The sequence below is a fragment of the Cloeon dipterum genome, chromosome 3, assembly GCF_949628265.1.
Source record: "Cloeon dipterum chromosome 3, ieCloDipt1.1, whole genome shotgun sequence".
Lineage (NCBI taxonomy): Eukaryota > Metazoa > Arthropoda > Insecta > Ephemeroptera > Baetidae > Cloeon > Cloeon dipterum.
Genome location: NC_088788.1, coordinates 11,688,735 through 11,708,170, shown reverse-complemented (window position 1 = coordinate 11,708,170; position 19,436 = coordinate 11,688,735). Strand labels below are relative to the sequence as shown.

Sequence of the window (19,436 nt, the reverse complement as noted above, 5' to 3'; positions counted from 1 at the left end):
AATCTGACGTCCTATTTCATTAGAGTCTCATTTGGCTCCAAGAAACAAAATGAATTTAAAATTCTGCCAATCCTGATCTCAAGATTCAACTTAGCACGCTCTAGAGAGAAAACGATATCATCTTCTCTTCGCTTTTGCAATAGTCTGATGCGTAAATAATTGAAAAAATAACCCAGTATTTATGACTAGAAGTTTTGCGATTGAATTTGCCAACTCTATTAATCTCCGTTCAATAATATCTTCAATTGAAAGTGATGATAATAGACTCTTGCTGCAATGAAGTACAAACAAAGTTTATTCTCGGCATCAAACAATTAAAATGTTTACAACAGCTCGGTGTTTTTCTCAGCTTCAGTTTAGAATTTCCCGAATTAACACCTAGAGGGCCAAAAACACAGAAGCCACATAATTCCTTGACAACAAAATCAATGTCTCGCCGTTAAAATGTGTCACAGCAGGAAGCAACAGCATAAAACATAATTATTAGACTTTGTAATTACACTCAACGGCATTAATTATATCGAGCAGAGAAAAACAAGAATCTGGGAAAATATTATTCGAAAATTAACTGCTTGAGTAAATTTATTTATTTTCAGATTCAGTCCAAACCCTCAGGAGAAGGAGGAAAATCGATGCGTGAAAATCACATGAGCCGGGAGCGAGCGCGCGCGGCGTAAGGCTTCCCTGCTCGCACATTGACGCCCCGAAGAGAAAGACACTGCCGGGGAGTAGGAAGGAAGACACGACTGGTGCGACCGCGGTGTTACAATATCAATCGGCGGCGACGTCACTCGAAAGTACACACCGCAGGCGGTGAAATTATTAAAATGCAGCCGGCGGTGGTGGCATTGAAAGCGAGAGTGAGTGCCGTGTGCTCCGTCGGCGCGCCTTCGCATCCAGCGGCCGCAGCTCCCCGCGAATGCACCTAGCTTGCTCGTCCACTCGCGATCAGCTTCTGCCCTGCACATTCTGCACCGCGGATTGGGTGACTTGCGGCTACTGTCCTCAAGTCGGGCGCCAGCCTCGAAACACAAACACGCGGCGGCCCGACTCGAATTTCCATTGACAGGGAACAATTTGCGACAATCAAGCGAAATCGGAGAAGCATGAAGTCCTCCCGCGAGAACATTGTCCACGGAGAGTGAGTATTCGTGTTTTGACCATCAAATTTATTATTCCAATTCGAGTTTATTAATGCGGTTCAATGAATCGATGTTCGTTTGATTGGTGTGAAAATGCGATTTCATTTTTTCCTCTCCGCTGCCCCGTTGAGAGGCTGCCTTGGATTCCGTCCAACACCTCATTGCCGACGCCGACTGGTTTTGCCCAAGTCAAACAGGTGCTGCTAATTGAGAAATGCGGCACACTCATACACTGCTTTTGGTGTAGATTTACATATATGCGTGAATAAAAATCGAGCACTGAACTTTTTGCCGACCTTCATCTGATTCCGATCGAAACGTCGCGCTGCGAATCTAAAAAACACTATAATCTTAGAAGTGAATATGTGCTGAAAATTGTATCCTTTACCTTAAATACTCTCTAAACATAGGAATGGAGCTAAATATTTCCAGATTTTCGAAAAAGTTCCTGAAAAACGGCAAACAATTTTGCATGCTAATCGAGCGGCGAGTACTGTCTAATTATAGAAAATCGTGATTAATTTCACCAGTTTGAAAATTTACAACACACTTCGCTCACCGTTTGATAGATGTGACGAGGGGAGATCTCTTTTTAACTCCCCGCCTCAATGAGATTTATCCAATTTATTGTGTGTGTCTTATTTATTACGGAAAAACTCCTCGTAGCTAAAAATTAGGATTTCCCGAAGTGCCTACTTTTGCAAGCACACAAACATTTTGCGGGCACTTTAAAAAAAATACAGTTCTACACCTTGGTAAAAATTTAATTTTTACTCAACCATTAAGGAAGGGTTTTTGTGCAGTGAAAATAAGGATTTATCGGTTGTTCAATATTTAATTGAAAATTAACAACGTATTAACTGACAGAATAATTTGTTCCAATATAATTGATTTCTATTTTTCAACTAATTTCAAGGAAAAAATTATTTATTATTTTAATTAAAAGTGAATGGAACACTCGATAGTCTTTTTCTCATTGTGAATTATACAATTGAAAGAAGCATTGATGCGAGATAATGTAACTCGAGGAGAGCGATCTTGCCTGTGTTGAGTTGTGTTGAGTTACATAAATAACGGAACGAGAAAAGGCATTGGCGATTTTCTTATTGGATGGCCTCATTAGCATTAAAGCTCGTGATTGTTGTGAAGAGCGGCGCGCGGAGATTGCGTTCCTTATTCTCCCTCATTGAAATCGCTTTGTGTACTTGAACGCTGGATGACGGCATAGTGACTAACTTAAAAATTGGAGGATACTATATGAGTTTTAAAATTTTATTATTTTCACTTCCGAAGAACGTATAAATTGCATTGCAAGAAGTATGTATGGTGGAACGTGTTTTGAATTCGTCAACCGAACACGGGACTTTCTAAACTGTCGCAACAAGTGGAATTCAGTGTTCGTTGGGTACGATTAGATTATAGGCGATATGGTTTCGAATTGATCATGGGACGAGATGTCCAGTGCCAAAGAATCTAACTAATCATTATTTAAGCTTTTATTTCCATAGGAGTAAACCTTTCCATAAATCATTGTTGACATCTGACATCTGTCAATATCTTTGCTAATTCAGAATTTCATTGCAGCGTAGAGAGGTTGTTGTTTTGTAGATTAAAACAAAAAATGAATGAGACTCTTAAATTATCCATTTTGACCTTCACCCTGTGTAATTTTGATAAAAACCAGGATTATCTCGATAGGAATAATGAATGATAACAATGTCTTAACAGTGAACACAAATAGTATCTTTAAGGCCATTGAAACTCGCACACTCATGATGCCAAACAATATGTACGACGATACGTTGGCATGCAAATGTTTACACTCTTGGTGCCGCCTTGCTTTGTGATTGGATTGCGGTTCTCATACAAAGAGTGTTTCATTGTTTGAGCATTAATTGCTAGCTGCATGATCATTATACGGCTCTCGCGTTCATGAGATTTGAATAACTTAAACGGACGGAGGAATTGTAGAGCAGACAGTATGTTGTCATTTTCTCAAACGTAGCTCGTTTCCTGTAATACAAAACTAAGTCAAGGATGAAAACGAAAAAAGCTTTCAAAAGAATCAGTGATACCTCACAGCGCTTTGATAGATTTTTAAAATATACAATATTTTATTTCTAAAGGCTATAATTTTAGTTTTTCAGTAATTTATTTGACTAATTTTTTTGTAGCAGAAAGAAATTATACCAAAATGTTTACAGTCTGTTCCTTATAAAAATCGTAAATAAATTTCTATCGATGGTGACAAAATAAAAATTTATTTTCTCCCCTGAGATAAGTAAGAGTGACCTCCGATTGGAATCAATTCACAAAAATGATCACGCAATAAGTAAATGCGAACGAAGAACATAAGGCATTTGAACTTCATTGAAAGAAGACCAGTCCATGAACAGAAAATGAACACCGTACGGATCGAGGTCTTTCATTCGTCCCATTAAACTAATTCATCGCACATGCTGGAAAGGTGTAAACCAATAAGAAGCGAATCATAAATGCTTTTGTATTCCTCTCAAGTGTGTCATAAACTCAACTTCCAAAAATTGAATAAAATTTAGCAGTTTTAATCTCGAGAATATTTTGCAACAGAAAAAAGTCCGGCAGATTAATTTTGGTACCTTTTTACTTATTACAAAACTAGGTCAAAGGGATTTCAGCTCGTTTTAAGCCATTATTTATTTTGCAAAGCGCACAAGCTCACCTTTGTAAGCTTATTGTTTGTGGTGAACTTACGCTGGCAGGGACACTTTCCACGCCAACACAATCATATGCGTGAGTCTATCGTCAAATGCATCGCATGCTCGAATCTGACGACGCCAAAGACATTTTATTTTGCTTTGTCTGCGCGTATCTGAGGCTTGCTAGTTATTTCAGCAATTGCAGCCAGGGGAAATTGAGCGTGATGCACTGCAACCTGTAAAGGTGTTGCTAAACTGCCCCACTCCGTCCGGCCGACGAGCGCTGCAATAATCATTTATCCACACTTTCCAACCAGGTGCCAAAGTTGCAGTTGTTCCCTTTCGTCGAGAGGAATTAACATACCGACCTTCAATGCAAATCAACATAAGGCGTAAGAGGATGCAGAGATAAAGAGGCGGTGAATTCGCTTCTCTGCGTGCTTTAATCAACGGGAGTTTCTTGCTCAGTTCAGTTTATAAATAAATCTGGGACGAAGTCACATGATGCATTTGTTTTGAAGGTCGTATAAAGCAATTAAGAAGGACACCAGGATTTAGATTGGGTGTATTTTAGAATCAGAATTAATGCATTCGTGTTCTCTTTTAGAATAGCGGCTTCCGAATTTATTTCAACAATTCGATACAATAAATTCTGACATGCAAGATCTTTTCCTTTCGTGAAAATTTGGATTAATTACCTAAAATTAAAAATCAAATATTCACGATTACTCTTGCACTTCTTGAGAAAATGTTTTCTTTCAGGAAAAATAGCGCCTTGTGTTAAGTTTATGTGGCTTAAATGGTGAGAAAACTGTCCTATGTTGAACTCATAAGAGAATTCGAAACGAGGAGAGAATCCCCGTCAAAATAAGCTCACGTACACCGTTAGATACGTCTCGACGAGGCGAGTCAAAATTAGCCACGAATAATAATCGTCAAGTATATACAGTTAACTCTCGAGTCAATGGCTAAAAATACATTTAATTTTCATTGTAATTTAACTTGTTTATAGTAATAAAAAATCGTGTAGACCAACCATTTAGTAAATCAAAAAATGAAAATCACATAATCTCCCAGTATTAATATGATAAGGAAGAGTTAATCTTTAATGACTCTGCTTCCAATATGCCTTTAAAATTGTCTCTTTTGGAGTTCTGCAACTCACTAACACAGTTGAATTCCAATTTTTAAATGGAAATCAAAATTTAAATTCCAAAAAAGTTAGCAAAGTTAATGGTTCCGAGTGAGTTTTGTCACATTTTTCGAAAAGTTATAATGTAAGATTTCCTTAAGAAACCTGCTCTCTTACATTACTAAAATTTAAGAAGGTATCAACTAAATATTTGTTTTAGGTGTTACATAACACCATATGGTTATTGTGTATGCTATCATCCACTGGGAAAGATTTAAAATCAAAATTGTGTATCTACGAGAATTCATGTGTGAATAAATGTCGTAGAAGCTGTCTTTAATGATTTTTCCCCTGTGTGGCTAATGGTAAAAATCTATATCTGCATTACACAGTAATTAGTTATTTTTTCAGTTGGATTTATAATTTACTATGCGGATTGAGACAGAGCATCATGCTTACAATTAGACATGTTTGTGAGAAAATCGAGTCTCGCATGCAGTGCAGAGACTCAACAAAATAAATCACTGATGCTATAATGATACATCAATTTTATTGATTGCAATTTTAACACTGTTGATAACTATTCTGTCAGTTGATTTATTCCAATAATTTATAGCTCAATCCATTTTCTATTAGAAAATGCAACGCATTTTTTATAATTTCTTACTTGCTACAAACTAGATCACATAATTGCTAGCAAAACACAGTTGTACCTTGCAATGCGAAACTGGTTCTGCAATGGACGCTTTATGGCCGGGCTCACTCAAAAACTGGTTGTAAGATTCAAGCAACGCGGAATCTCGGCATTATGCCATTACGTAACCAAAAACCAAATGCAGTCTTAAATTGGGAAAAACTAAAATTTTAAGTGAACAGTAGCACACATTCATTGTTTCACCATTATCAGGGTGCATTGTGGGCACAACACCGTTTGAGCAAAACCGCAGCCTTGTGCGGCGGCACTCCAGCGTCTGGCACATTTTCCAACAACATTAATCGCCGCTAAGCCAATGACAATTTGACGGCATAGTCTTAGAATATTTCATCCGTTTCACTAAGCATCAAACCAGAAGAAACAGGCATTTACAATCTTGCGCTCCATTTAAAAAGTCGGATTGCCTCTCGCAATATTGAGGTTTTGACGCAGTTTCAATACTCGATCGCTCTACAACTAGACCGTTGGATGAAATTTATCTTAAAAGCATATATACGCGTATGAGTGAAAAGGATGTGTGAGCGAGCTCGAGTGAGCGCGGGTATCACATGATATGACGACAACACTGCTCTCTTCTCGCCAGGGTGGTGGACGAAGCAGCCTCCGAGGACCATGGGGGCACAGACAACCCAGCATTGGCGGTGGAGATCGCAAACGAGCCGGTCATGCCCAAGAAACCAGAATTCTCCGAGGAGGAGCTTCGCTCCATGGTGGCTGACAAACCGGCTGACCTACCCCAACCACCCGTCTCCAAGCTCAGGAGGGCGGCTCCACAGGTAGGAGAATATTTTTGTTCTAGCCAGTTTGCTCTTTTCATAGGGACACTCATATAATTTTCCGTCCAATGGCATTAACTGCCTCTTTCAAGTAATTATGTGGAATGCAATATAATAAATAGGCCGTCATAAAAATTTATGAACGGCAAAGCTGGTTATTATTTCTGAGTATGAGACGAACTTATTAAAAAATATTTAATTTTCTGTTTTGAGAAAAATCAACAATGAAAAAATTCGTTTACTCCTTTCTCTTCTCCATCCGCATAAAATAATGATTATGCGGCCACATAGTTATAATATGTTGTTTAATACAAATAAACAACTGTATGTGAACATTCACTTGTGTCAAGATATTATCATGATGTGGCATGCACATTGAGATTGTTACATAAGCATTATATAATATCTATAAAGTATGCAATCATTTTTCCCTCGCGATGAATCAAGGTTTTAGCGACGATGGCGAAGAACCTGTTGCTCCTGGCGTACGGAATGACCATCGGCTTCCCGACAATTGTGATTCCGACGCTACAGAACGGCGAGGAGCCCAATTTACAGCTTACACCTGAACAGATCTCGTGGTTCAGTGAGTAATGTCCTTATTTTCTCTCTCTCTCTCTCTCTCTCTCTCTCTCTCTCTCTCTCTCTCTCTCTCTCTCTCTCTCTCTCTCTCTCTCCTGGCCTTCACCACCTTCACGACTCATGTGACTGACATTTTTTGTCTGGGGAAATCAAACCACTCCTTTAAAAAAACTTACGTACTGAGTTTTTTGTTTCAAGATCAACCGCTGTTAGTGTGGGAATATAAAAAAAATCTTGTTTTTAAGGACCCTGAGGTCTCATGACCGGCGAATGCATGGGCAAAAAATCCGGCGGGCCGGCAAATCACGTGTCTTTTAGCACATGACTATAGCACACGATATAAAAAATTTGGCGTCTTCTAACCTCAGCTACCTGAACAGCTGCTTGTGCTGCTTACACATTCCGGTTGTAGTTTACGATTAATATAGGACAGAGTTTTTACGCTTGTTAATCGCAATCAGGATTATTAATTGACGCGTTTAATTGCCTTATGTTTGACACATTTGTAAAGTATTTTTTTCAAAACCGCTCTCCTTTCGAAGCATTGTAAGTATTTCAACGCATTATAATGCTCGCCACGGGAGCAACACCTTATAAAACATGTATAGTGTGTATTAAAATCCAGTAGCAGTACTGTGGGATATCATATCCATGAGAAGGTTGTGCCCAGAAGCATGGAAAACTATATACATTTAATAAAATACCTGTGCTTGTTGCGGTCTGAAATTTTCTAGCTTTGATTTGGCTTCAATCTGAAGCATCTGAAGCTGCTCTCCAACTTCTTAACTATTTGAGCTTCAATATTACAAGTCAAAATTATGTTTTTGTTTTTGTTAGCGAAAATAAACGTGCTAAAATAGTATGTAACTTGCACTGCACCGGTGTTGATGCATTTTCTCGCGCTGCATACGTTCCAGGCGCTGAGCTCTGCACGGCTGCTATGATATTTTTAGTGCAAATTCCATTATTTTTTAAACCATAATCCACTAAGTGCAAATCAGCTGTTGGCCAACGAGTTCAAAGATTGGAGCTTTCAAAGATTTTGTATTTTGGAGGGGTATAGATGCAAATAATAATAAATCCATGGCTAACCAGATTTTTAAACACTCGTCAAGAATTGATTCAGAGGTTTCGACCTAAATCTACTATTTGGTCAAAAAAATTGGATCAAAGCTTATTGACTATAGCATAACGCATGTTCTCAAGACAAGCCTGTCATGGTTTTCATCAGATTTTCATTTCCTGATTCTTTTAAAGTGACCCTGTCACTCCTCTTAAGAGAGAGAACTGCGTTCAAAATTTCTAGACTGACAAATCTCTAAAAATGTCTCCACAGATGTCCGACTCTTGTGTAATCTCGATATCTTGAAATCAAAATTTATGTACATAATTTGGTTACTCTGCAGCCTTCAAAGTTAAAGGAAAGTTTTCACCAACGGTTCTTTATATTATTTTACAGGTTGGGGATTTTTGACGATCAAATAATTCTCTTTCTGTGCCTCCCACCAAACTTTGAAGCACGCAGGCACGCATTTTCAAAATTGAGCTTAATTTTATATCTTCTAGAGATTTCATAAATGTAAAATCATAAGGACTCAGCCAGCCGCGATGCGTCGCGCCCGCTGGCAAATTTTTGGTTACGTGGTCAGCCACCAGCCTCCGTGAATTTAGCCAAGCTGTGCCAGCCACTTTAAAAAAAAAATCGAAAAGTGCGAGAGAATAAGTTTGGCTTCCGGCCCCTTGGGCTGTTTTGCCCTCACTCGTCGTTATTCACGTCTTTTAAAATTTTTATCAGCCACTGGCAAAGATGCTCAGCCACCGCCACCGGGCCAAAATTCGTCTGATGCTGGTACAGCCGCAACCGCCGCTAAAACTTACGCAGCTGAGAGCTCTTTATCAGTCGTCTTAACTTGCTTAAATAGCATTGAAAGTTTCCTGGATTATGAAAAATATGTCTAAATTTATTTTTTCTAATTAAAATATATAAATTTTTTTACAAAAGAGCCATATCTATTTTTTAACCGACTGGATAACGAAAAAGTTTGATTATTATGTCAATTAAAAAGTATTTTCGTCAGCAATTTTAAACTTTAGCATCAAAATCCTATCCTAATTTGAGAGCAAAATTCCAAAAGCTTTTTTTCGACTGTTTACAGGCAGCATCAATCTGATATGCGTGCCAATCGGTGGACTGCTGTCGGGGGCGCTGACCAACTTCATGGGCCGCAAGAAGGCCATGATGCTTGTAAACCTGCCCATCCTCGTCGCGTGGATCATGCTGCGCTACACGCAGAGCATCCCGCTGCTGTACTTCTCGCTGGCGCTGACCGGCTTCACGGGCGGCCTTCTCGAAGCGCCCGTCCTGACCTACGTCGCCGAAATCACCACTCCCGAGATGCGTGGCATGCTGGCCTCCACGTCGAGCATGAGCATCATCGCGGGCACCTTCATCCAGGTAATTCTAACTGACGGCAAAGAACACAAAAGCTGTTTTGCATCGCGAGCGTGAAAGGAGAACCTCTTGTCTTCGGTGTCTGTCAGACAAATGCATTGCAATTATTATTCTTAATCCGACACGCTCGCTCGGCTACTGCTTTTTAACATACAATATGCGCAGTATGTATCAACATGCGGCGCGATTTCTTGTTTTACACGCGTTAGAAAACTATGTACATAATTTGAAATGAAAATGCTCTAGTCGATCAAAGAAAAATATTGAATAAATTACCTTAGTCGTTCAGTGAATCCAATACTTTCAATATAAATTCATATATCTTGTTGGTCAGAGGGACAGAAAGACGAGTTTTTTAATTGCATTTTTTATTATTTGTTCACCTCTTTCGAGATGGGCGTCTCTCTGATAGCAAAACAACGCATGCTGGCACGATGCAAACCAGCAATTATAGCGAATTGGTTGCCGAAAATAATGCTCCCAAATCCGAATAACACCAGCTAGCACGTGACCCCCGAACATCGCTCGGATTCTCACACTGCATATTTATGAACCTAAAACTGCTTGGTTTTTCATCAGAAGATTTCAATTTGAGTACTTTGTACGAGAAATAACGCAAAAATGCACTCTTTGGTAATAGAAACGCTAATTCATAGCTCCCGTGGGTTGAAATTATTGCAAAAGCCATTGAAACTTGTTTTGACAGTGAAAACCAATTAAAATTTAAACCAAATTTCGTCGGAAACGAGGAAATGCGCAAAGTAATCATTTTCAGGGTAAACGAATTAAATGTACTCAAGCATATAATTTAAAATTTGAATTAAAATTTAATTGTTCGACAAGTCATTGTTCTGCTTTAAAAGTTGATCTATATAGCAGATATAGAAATTTTAGTTTCAATTTTTCTCATATAAGTTTTTTAAATTCCAAGAACAGTGAAAATTTCTCCATTTCATGATTATCTCACAGCCACCAATAATTTCAAGCACAAATAAAAAATTAACACAATTTCAGGCAAATTTTATTAAATAGAAAATTCTGACGCTGATCTGTTATTGCGACTCACATTTTGAGTTTATATACAAAACAAAATGACTTAATTGTACACCCTCTAACTTTGGATGTGTCAGAGAACTGATAAAAAATTGTCTAAGCCGCGCAGCACCAATAACAACAATAATGTTTGGATCTGCGATTGTGAGCAACCTTCAAATTGAAACGACATTCTTTTTGCTACCAATAGAATATCTTGGATCTGGAAGCAGCAATTTTAATTTTAACTTTCTCAGGTCAAAAAAGAATTATTATAAAACTTGACTCGAATTGCTTGATATTTTACGATTTTTTGCAGGGGAAAAAACTCGTTAGTAATTTTAAGTTTTGAATGTTTGCAGTTCGTTTTGGCCACTGTGCTGCCGTGGCGGGACATCGCCGCTTACAACATCATCGCGCCAGTAATTGCGTTCTGCTGCCTTTTCCTCGTGCCTGACTCTCCCTACTGGCTGGCGACTAAGGGTCGAGATGCCGAGGCGCACAAATCACTCGCCTGGCTGAGAGGATGGGTATGAATTTCGATTGCTAATAAGTGCTGTCTGAATTTTATCTCATTCCCATGCTTGTTGTTTGTAGACCTTTGAACTAGATCAAGTATTTAGTATCACTTAAGATAACACCACAGCAATTAAGAAAGATTTTTTAGTCTTCCCCGCTTTTGTTATTGACCAAAGCCAATTTGGACATTACCGAGCATAATTACAAATTAATAATCTAGCTGTAATGTCGAGTAGGTTACGCCAGCTGACGTTCAGGAGGAATTTGATTATCTCCTGGAGACGGTCAAAACGCCAAAGATCATGGGTTCCCTCAGCAACGGGCAGATGACCAAAATGGAAGTTTTCAAAAACAACCTCAAACCCTACACGAGAGCCACTTTCATCAAGCCGTTCATCCTCGTGTCGGCTGCGTTCTTCTTTGGACACTTTTCCGGCATGACCACCCTTCAAACCTACTCGGTCAGCATTTTCGAGCAGCTCGGCGCGCCAATCGACCCCTTCTTGGCCACCATGCTCTTGGGTCTGGTCCAACTAACCGGCACTTTGCTCTGCGTCATTGCAGTGCACTGGTCAGGTAATCAACTTTTTTCTATGACAGGGAGAATTAAATCAAATCATTTTCAGGTTAGTTTGTAATCGATAAAATATGATTTTGTTTTAATTGACGTGAGGGTTTTAAGTAGAGTTGACAATGTTTCTACTTGAAAATCAATAATTTACAATTAAATTTTTTTTTTAATTTTTAAACAAAATATAGTGTTTGGGCTTCAAAAATTAAACCAAGAGTAGGATTCAGCACAAAAATGCGCGAAATATTTCTTAAATAGCTTTTACAACCTTTTTCTTCAAATCAAATTGCACAGTATGCAAAATGTTCTGGACTTAGAATGGAAATATTTTTCATTTTTTAACCTTTCTGAGTGTCGAAACATAAATGATTTTAGCGAAAAAAAATCTTAATCGAAGAATATTGATGTCGTTTAATCTGAATAATGTTTTAAGGACTGATAAATCCTAATCATAATATTATTTTTCTCTAACAATGATTATTATTAGCCAAACACGCACTAACTAAAAACTAAACTGTTTTTAGCCATCATCCAATTTTAATTTAATAAAAAAACCTGAAATATTTGATAAGTTAAAAAAACTAAAACGATTGGGAAATTCTCAAACAAATTTCAACTATTTTATGTAAGTTTTGATTGACGTGAATTAACAAAAAAAAATACTTCTTTATTTAGGAAAACGACCTTTGACTTTGATTTCAACGGTTGGGGCCGCGATATGCTTTGGGGTAACGGCAACCTATGACATCGTACGAAGGCACGACCCCACTGTCACCGCATCGTGGGTGCCGCTGACATTCCTGCTGTCCTCTGCTTTCCTGACGCACATGGGCATCAGATTGCTGCCGTGGATCCTCATAGGTTTGCAAATCCACCCATGGCCGTAAGGAAAGCGTTTTTCATTCAGTTATTTTCAGGCGAGGTTTTCCCGGCCGACGTGCGAGGAATGGCCAGCGGCGCCGCCAGTTCTGTTGGCTATATTTTCGGGTTTTTGGCCAACAAGACGCACTTCTCCCTAGTCAGTGCGGTCACCCTGGCTGGCACCTTTTACATTTACGTCGGCGTGTCTTTGACCGCGACGGTCCTCTTCTACATTTTCATGCCGGAAACCGAGGGCCGAACGCTTTTGGAGGTTACACGGCACTTCGCTGGCCACAAGTGAGTACTTTTAGGACTTGAAATGAGAATGAGCTTTATACATTTTTAATTTCAAGGGCACCTGGATGGAAACGGAGAATACCCAAGAAATCGAAGCAAGACAGCGAGAGTATGGAGCGGACAGACGGTTTTGGGGACGTGTCACAAGTCAATCAAGACAACATAAAAAGTGTAAATGGGGACACCCACTTGTGAGAAGCGAGACTGCCGATTTTTAGGCAGACGCAAATATGTTCAAAGAACCATTAACATTACATTTATAGGTTAGTGCTATTTTATCATATGAGTGACCTGAATCTATTTTCAAATAAAGAAAAATAGCTCTTAATTCGATATTTTTGAAAATCCCAATTTTACTCTTAAGGGAATTTAGTTAATCCAAGTCTAGGTCATGCAGAATTGTAAATAGGAAAAAGATCTTTGCATGGAATGGGAATTTTTCTTTGCTAGAAAAATCTCGATCAATATCGTGAGATTTTATATTCCTATTTAATAGTTAAAAAATTAATATTTAAAAAGTAAGATTATTACAAAAAATGGGAAAATTAAAGATTATTAATTTGTACATCCCTTAAGTGGACAGCAGCAGTTTGAGCCCCTCCAATAGCTGTACTTCGCCAGCCAAACAAATCCAACAAGCATTAAACGCAGTACTCATTGCTGTGAAGACCACTATCAAAATGAAGGCCAAGAAAATCATTTGAGTCCCCACCACTAACGCTTTCTGTGACTTATACCCTCACAAACCCTTCAATTTTATGCCGTTTCATCGAGTGTTCCTGCTTTCATGGCTTTCAATAAAAATATTCCAATAGGAATTGAGGTGTCAGAGACAATTTTGTGGCAAACAGAATTAGCATTTTCCAATTTCAGAATGTAACTTTTTAAACATAGAATGGGAAAACTTGTTGTTCGCAAATATGAAATCATCAGGTTTGAAAATGTGGCTTTTATTATAATGTTAAGTAATATATAAAGCAGATTTAAATCTTGTTAAAAGCGGCAATGTCAACTGACTGAACAAAATCTTCAAATTCGGTAATAGTTTCTGTGAGCAGATCAATTGAAACTTTGTCATCCTCAACAACGCACATAATCTGCAATTTGTTGATTCCGTAGCCGACAGGCACGAACTTGGCTGAAATGAAAAGTAACAAAGGATTAATACCTCGATCAACAGCTAGTTTGACATGAAGCAACTTACAAGCCCCCCAGACAAGTCCATCCATAACAATGGAGCGGACCTGCGTTTCCATTGCCTTCATGTCGGTCTCATCATCCCATGGCTTGACATCGAGGACAATACTGGACTTGGCAATAAGAGCAGGTTTCTTGCTTTTCTTCTCTGCGTATTCCTTCAGTCTTTGCTCCTTAACTTTCTGTGCCTCTTCATCCTGAAGAAAAATAAGAAGTTAAAAAACATTTAACATTATCAAACAAGGACTTTTAATTAAAAGGCTAATAATATTTGCATCTTAATTAATTGAAACAATAGGGGGACTGGATGTCACTGGAGACACGCCTTATTTTGATGGTTTAAAAACCCAGAAATTTTTTCAAAATTTTTACCGTTGACCAAAATTATTTAACTTATCGCCGTATTTAGGGGTTGCAGGAATTTTACTCGTTAATAGAATTTTAATTTTCAAATCCCTGTAGATCCAAGCAGTCTAAGAATATTAATTAATTTTGCTGCTTCATTCAAATTACGTGAAAAAGGTACAAATTTAATACCTCATCTTCAGAGGCGAACAGGTCGACATCATCATCGTCGTCAGCCTTGGCTGCTGGGGCAGGAGCGCCGGCTGAAAGGGCTTTCTTGGAAGCGGGGAACTTCTTTTTCTCATCCCCGAAGGACTTAATGTGGTTGTACCATCTAAGGGCGTGCGCCAACTTGGCAGCAGGAGCCTTGCCGAGCGCGTTGAAGATCACAACGTCGTTCTGGCTAGGAGTGTAGCTGCGAAAGCGTGATGGACACGTGTAAAAAAGATGAACGAAATTTGGAAGAAGTAAGCGTTTACCCGTCGATGTAACTGATGTCGGCCAAAGCATCGTTCAGCGCGCTGATGTCCTTGTCGTTCTTGAACTGGGTGGGAACCATTTTCACCGAAAATTTGTTGGAAATCTGCGAACTAAAACGTAAACACGTCTGTCAAGCCGCAAAACAGACAGGAAAGAGGGAGCGTGAGGCGTGAGATCAAGTTGCTAGCGGTGAAAACGCAAATCGAAAACTTAGTGTTTTGCAAATCTCAAATAAAAATAAATTTTATTAAATATATTAGCTTTTATTATTGTCATTAAAACTTTTACGTATATTGAGTTTCAAATATTTAAAATTTACCAAAAAATTGGAAGTTTGACTCGGGTTTCAGAAAGTTTTGCCAACCAAATATTAATTTAAATTTAAAGCAGCGAACCAGCTGCAAACTTCTCTGATGATTAAAAATAATTTTAAATACAATTAAAATTAAAGAATTTTTAAAGTAAACAAAAAAAATTCTATTAGTCTTAGAGAATTTTATTCTTTCTTCTAGGTTTTTAGGATTTTACCGATACCATTATATAATCGCACTGAAAAGCTTTCTCAAATTAGGTTGGCAACATTTTCAACAGCTGGGAAGGTCGGAGAAAATCGCTCTTCCCATATTTTGAGTCAATTTCAGGTCAGTTTTGGACAAATTTGGTATTTTGGATTGTTCAACCTTCTCAAGGTCGACTAGAAACTCTTATGAGTTAACAAAATTTTGTAAAAATTGTCGATTTTGTGCCTCTATCCTTCGTGAAAATGGGACCGATAAGCTTGAAAATGTTGACGCTTTTCCCAAAATTTAGGTTTTCTTTTTTCTATTTTCAGAATGTTGCGCGTTCCCCTGTTACGGGCCCTTAATTCGGCAAGTTCTGCAAGATGCCTTTTGCAGGCGAGCAGAGCTTCCGGCACTCAGGCGCCGGAAAAAGTCGAAGTTTTCATTGATGACAAGAGCGTTTTGGTTGATCCTGGCACCACTGTGCTCCAGGTTTGTTATTCAATCAAAATAACAATAATAGCCATCTGTAATGGATTAATTATTAATTAATTTCATGTGATGAATTTTAGGCGGCTGCTTTGGCTGGAATTGAAATCCCCCGATTCTGCTATCACGAACGGCTGGCGATTGCTGGAAACTGCCGAATGTGCTTGGTGGAGGTAGAAAAATCACCAAAGGTACCGCACTCTTTATATATTACATTAGGTTCAAAACTAAAAACATCAAATCTAGCCTGTGGCTGCGTGTGCCATGCCTGTGATGAAGGGCTGGAGGATCAAGACCAACTCCGACATGACCCGCAAAGCCAGGGAAGGCGTGATGGAATTTTTGCTGGTCAACCATCCCCTCGACTGTCCCATTTGTGACCAGGGTGGCGAGTGTGATTTGCAAGATCAGAGCATGGCTTTTGGCTCAGACCGCAGCCGATTCACCGACATCAGCTACGATGGAAAGAGGTACAAAACATTTGACCCTGATTCCTGAGAAGCTGTTTTTTAATATGAGTTTGTGATAGATTATATAAGCAAAAATATAAACTTTAACAGATTTAAGTGCCAGGATTTGAAAGGCTAATAAATGGAAATATTCCATTTAACAAAAATAAATAAATAGCAAAATCTCCCCTTTTTACCAAAATTACAAGTTGTATTACATAATAAACAGAAAACTGCTCTGAAAAAAACCCAGACATTTTCAACCAAATATACAATTTTCTAGAGCTGTCGAGGACAAGGATATTGGTCCGCTGGTGAAGACCATCATGACCCGCTGCATCCACTGCACGCGTTGCATCAGATTCGCCTCGGAAGTGGCTGGCATTGATGACTTGGGCACCACCGGCAGAGGCTCCGACATGCAGATCGGCACTTACGTCGAGAAAATGTTCCTCTCTGAGTTGTCCGGCAACATCATTGACCTTTGTCCCGTGGGCGCCCTCACCTCAAAACCGTACTCATTCACCGCCAGGCCCTGGGAGACGAGGAAAACGGACAGTGTTGATGTCCTCGATGCCCTTGGCAGCAACATCGTCGTGTCCACCAGGACAGGAGAAGTACTCAGGATTCTGCCCCGACTCAATGAGGTATTTAATCATTTTTATTTAATCTAAATGATTTGATGCTGCATAAACTTGACAGTTATTTTATCAATCAATTGGAAAACCTTTTTGTTAAATTTTAATTTTAAAATTAATTTCTATGCATGGTTTAAATTAAATTTAACCTCTTACAAAAGAAATGCTTGACTATACAGTTTTAAATTTTGTATTCCAAGGTGGCCTGATATAAAAATAAAAATTGAATTTATCCCATTTTAAAAATTAAAATTTTACGTTTGTAAATTTAAATTAAATTATTTACTATTATTGTCAATGATTTAAAACCTTGGTTTCCCTTTGAAGGATATCAATGAGGAATGGCTTTCGGATAAGTCTCGGTTCGCGTGCGACGGTCTAAAGCGTCAGCGCCTCGTGACTCCCATGCTGAAGAACAGCAAGGGAGAATTGGTCTCCGTCGAATGGGAGGACGCCCTGATTTCCGTCGCCAAGGCCTTGAAGTCTGCGCCCGGAGACAAAATTGCTGCCATCGCAGGCGGTCTGGTCGACGCCGAAGCCCTCATTTCTCTGAAGGACCTCCTCAACAGACTCGGCAGCGAGTCTCTCAACACCGAGGAGACTTTCCCCTTGGATGGCTCCGGCACAGATCTTAGGAGCAACTATCTGCTCAATGACAAAATTGCTGGTGAGTTCAATTCTTCTGCAATTATTTCTTTCCACTTTTTATTTTTAACTGCTGATTTTTTTGATTTAAGTAGTTGTTACTTTTTGTTGTGTCATTAAATACGTGTGCAGTTTTTAATCTTATCAAAAAGTGTTGCTGTCTGTTAACAATAACACAAAATTTCTCGTCAGGCATTGAGGAAGCTGACCTGGTTCTGCTGGTTGGAAGCAACCCAAGGTACGAAGCTCCCCTCCTGAACTCCCGCCTGAGAAAGGGCTACCTGCACCATGAGCTCGACATTGCTGTCGTTGGACCCAAGATCGATCTCAACTACGAATATGAGGTACTCTCTAATCCTCAGCTTAAAGATTCTCTACTAATGGCCACGATTTTGTAGCTATTGGGAGACTCTGGTGATGTCTTGAAACAGCTGGCGAGTGGACAACATCCATTCAGCAAGAAACTTGCCGCAGCCAAGCGGCCAATGCTGATCCTCGGCTCCGAGCAGCTGAAACGAGAAGACGGAGCAGCCATTCTCTCCCTCTGCCAGCAAATCGCTCATTCTGCATCGTCAGGAGTAAGATCAAACCTGGCATTAGTTAAATCTTGACTCACACTCTGACCCTTCAGGCGCCTGCTGAGTGGAAGGTTCTGAACATTCTCCAGAGGGTGGCTTCGCAAGTGGCCGCCCTGGACCTGGGCTACACTCCCGGCGTGGCAAAGATCAGGGCAAATCCTCCAAAGGTCCTCTTCCTCCTTGGAGCTGACGAGGGAACCATTACCAGGGCTGATCTGCCCAAGGATGCTTTTATCATCTACCAAGGTAAAGTACCTCCTAAAAGCCTAGAGAGACTTTTTTAAAAATTTCTTCTTGGTACGATTTCATTTTCATGCTAACTAATATTACACATAAATTATTTTTTGCAAATTACTTGCGCAAGAATTTCAAAAGATTTTTTTACCTTTTCTTCTTTTTAAAAAATGAATTTTTTAATTGATTCTATTTTTATTGGGAAACAATCCTCTCAATCTGTAGGAAAACGAATTTTCTCTTATGATGTCCCAAATTTTCAGGCCACCACGGTGACGCCGGTGCTTCAATCGCAGACGCTGTTCTGCCTGGAGCTGCCTACACCGAAAAACAGGCCACTTATGTCAACACAGAAGGCAGGGCTCAGGAAACCTTGGTCGCAGTCACGGCTCCCGGAATGGCTAGGGAGGACTGGAAAATCATCAGGGCACTTTCAGAAGTAATAAATTTATTTTAAAACACCGCTTAGGTCTAAAATAAAACTTTTATCTGCAGATTGTTGGAGCTAGACTGCCTTATGATAATTTGGATGAGATTAGGAACAGGCTTGAAGAGGTGTCTCCTAACCTGGTGCGGTATGGAGAGGCGGAGGGAGCTAATTTTGTCGCCCAGGCTAGGGAATTGTCAAAGGTGAGATATTCAATTAATTTTTATCATATCTTCTACGATTAATTTGTTTTTGCAGTTGGTGAAGGGCGGAGTCTCCTCAACTCCTCTTGACGTCAGGCTGAAGAAGCTGGAAGATTTCTTTATGACCGATAGTATCAGTAGAGCATCCCCAACAATGGCCAAGTGCGTGCAAGCCGTCATCAAACAGAGAGAGGCCAAGTACTGAGTGAACGACGACGTGGAGGAACTTCCTTAATTTCAACGTAGACACTCTCTCATAAGTTATTGTTTAAAACGATTCAAAACAACACAACTTGAAGCCTAGTTTTGCTTGCACTACTAAGCACGATTTGTCATTTTCCGGGGGCGAAAGCATACTTTGTACATAAATTTATTGATGCCGCGGTCCACACGTGGCGTTGTTGTACGTTAGGAATAAATACAAGAAACCTAAATGCAGTTTTTGCTTTTGTCCTGCGACCTTTATATCAGTTTTTGGGTGCAGATTAATTGTT

At 39.3% G+C, this 19,436-nt stretch overlaps 3 protein-coding genes across 3 annotated transcripts; 2 read left to right on the top strand and 1 right to left on the bottom strand.

The window, feature by feature from the left end:
• The first annotated feature begins 700 nt into the window (after positions 1-700).
• Positions 701-13,085, top strand: LOC135939583 (facilitated trehalose transporter Tret1-like). The gene is made up of 9 exons (XM_065484052.1): positions 701-1,141; positions 6,251-6,443; positions 6,891-7,029; positions 9,182-9,480; positions 10,872-11,039; positions 11,265-11,604; positions 12,275-12,460; positions 12,517-12,757; positions 12,814-13,085. The coding sequence occupies exons 1-9, from the start codon at positions 1,107-1,109 to the stop codon at positions 12,950-12,952; spliced, it is 1,740 nt and encodes a 579-aa protein (XP_065340124.1). The 5' UTR covers positions 701-1,106; the 3' UTR covers positions 12,953-13,085.
• A 601-nt stretch (positions 13,086-13,686) lies between these two features.
• Positions 13,687-14,949, bottom strand: LOC135939584 (elongation factor 1-beta'-like). The gene is made up of 4 exons (XM_065484053.1): positions 14,779-14,949; positions 14,492-14,714; positions 13,962-14,151; positions 13,687-13,895 (listed from the first exon to the last, which is right to left on the bottom strand). Exons 1-4 carry the CDS (start codon positions 14,856-14,858, stop codon positions 13,741-13,743), a joined length of 648 nt encoding a protein of 215 aa, XP_065340125.1. The 5' UTR covers positions 14,859-14,949; the 3' UTR covers positions 13,687-13,740.
• A 366-nt stretch (positions 14,950-15,315) lies between these two features.
• On the top strand, positions 15,316-19,376 carry ND-75 (NADH dehydrogenase (ubiquinone) 75 kDa subunit). Its single transcript, XM_065482652.1, has 12 exons — positions 15,316-15,420; positions 15,612-15,771; positions 15,852-15,959; positions 16,015-16,238; positions 16,501-16,864; positions 17,183-17,522; positions 17,693-17,844; positions 17,899-18,078; positions 18,132-18,324; positions 18,576-18,751; positions 18,808-18,942; positions 18,998-19,376. The coding sequence occupies exons 2-12, from the start codon at positions 15,613-15,615 to the stop codon at positions 19,145-19,147; spliced, it is 2,181 nt and encodes a 726-aa protein (XP_065338724.1). The 5' UTR covers positions 15,316-15,420; position 15,612; the 3' UTR covers positions 19,148-19,376.
• The last annotated feature ends 60 nt before the right edge of the window (positions 19,377-19,436 follow it).

Excerpts from the sequence above, each read along its gene's own strand:
- LOC135939583 (XM_065484052.1), top strand. The coding sequence starts at position 1,107 with ATGAAGTCCTCCCGCGAGAACATTGTCCACGGAGA. Across the intron at positions 11,605-12,274 it reads CATTGCAGTGCACTGGTCAG|GAAAACGACCTTTGACTTTG; the intron begins GTAATCAACTTT and ends TTCTTTATTTAG. Across the intron at positions 12,461-12,516 it reads GCTGCCGTGGATCCTCATAG|GCGAGGTTTTCCCGGCCGAC; the intron begins GTTTGCAAATCC and ends AGTTATTTTCAG.
- LOC135939584 (XM_065484053.1), bottom strand. The coding sequence starts at position 14,858 with ATGGTTCCCACCCAGTTCAAGAACGACAAGGACATCAGCGCGCTGAAC. Across the intron at positions 14,715-14,778 it reads GACATCAGTTACATCGACGG|CTACACTCCTAGCCAGAACG; the intron begins GTAAACGCTTAC and ends ACGCTTTCGCAG. Across the intron at positions 13,896-13,961 it reads TGGACTTGTCTGGGGGGCTT|CCAAGTTCGTGCCTGTCGGC; the intron begins GTAAGTTGCTTC and ends TTTTCATTTCAG.
- ND-75 (XM_065482652.1), top strand. The coding sequence starts at position 15,613 with ATGTTGCGCGTTCCCCTGTTACGGGCCCTTAATTCGGCAAGTTCTGCA. Across the intron at positions 18,752-18,807 it reads TCATCAGGGCACTTTCAGAA|ATTGTTGGAGCTAGACTGCC; the intron begins GTAATAAATTTA and ends TTTTATCTGCAG. Across the intron at positions 18,943-18,997 it reads AGGCTAGGGAATTGTCAAAG|TTGGTGAAGGGCGGAGTCTC; the intron begins GTGAGATATTCA and ends TTGTTTTTGCAG.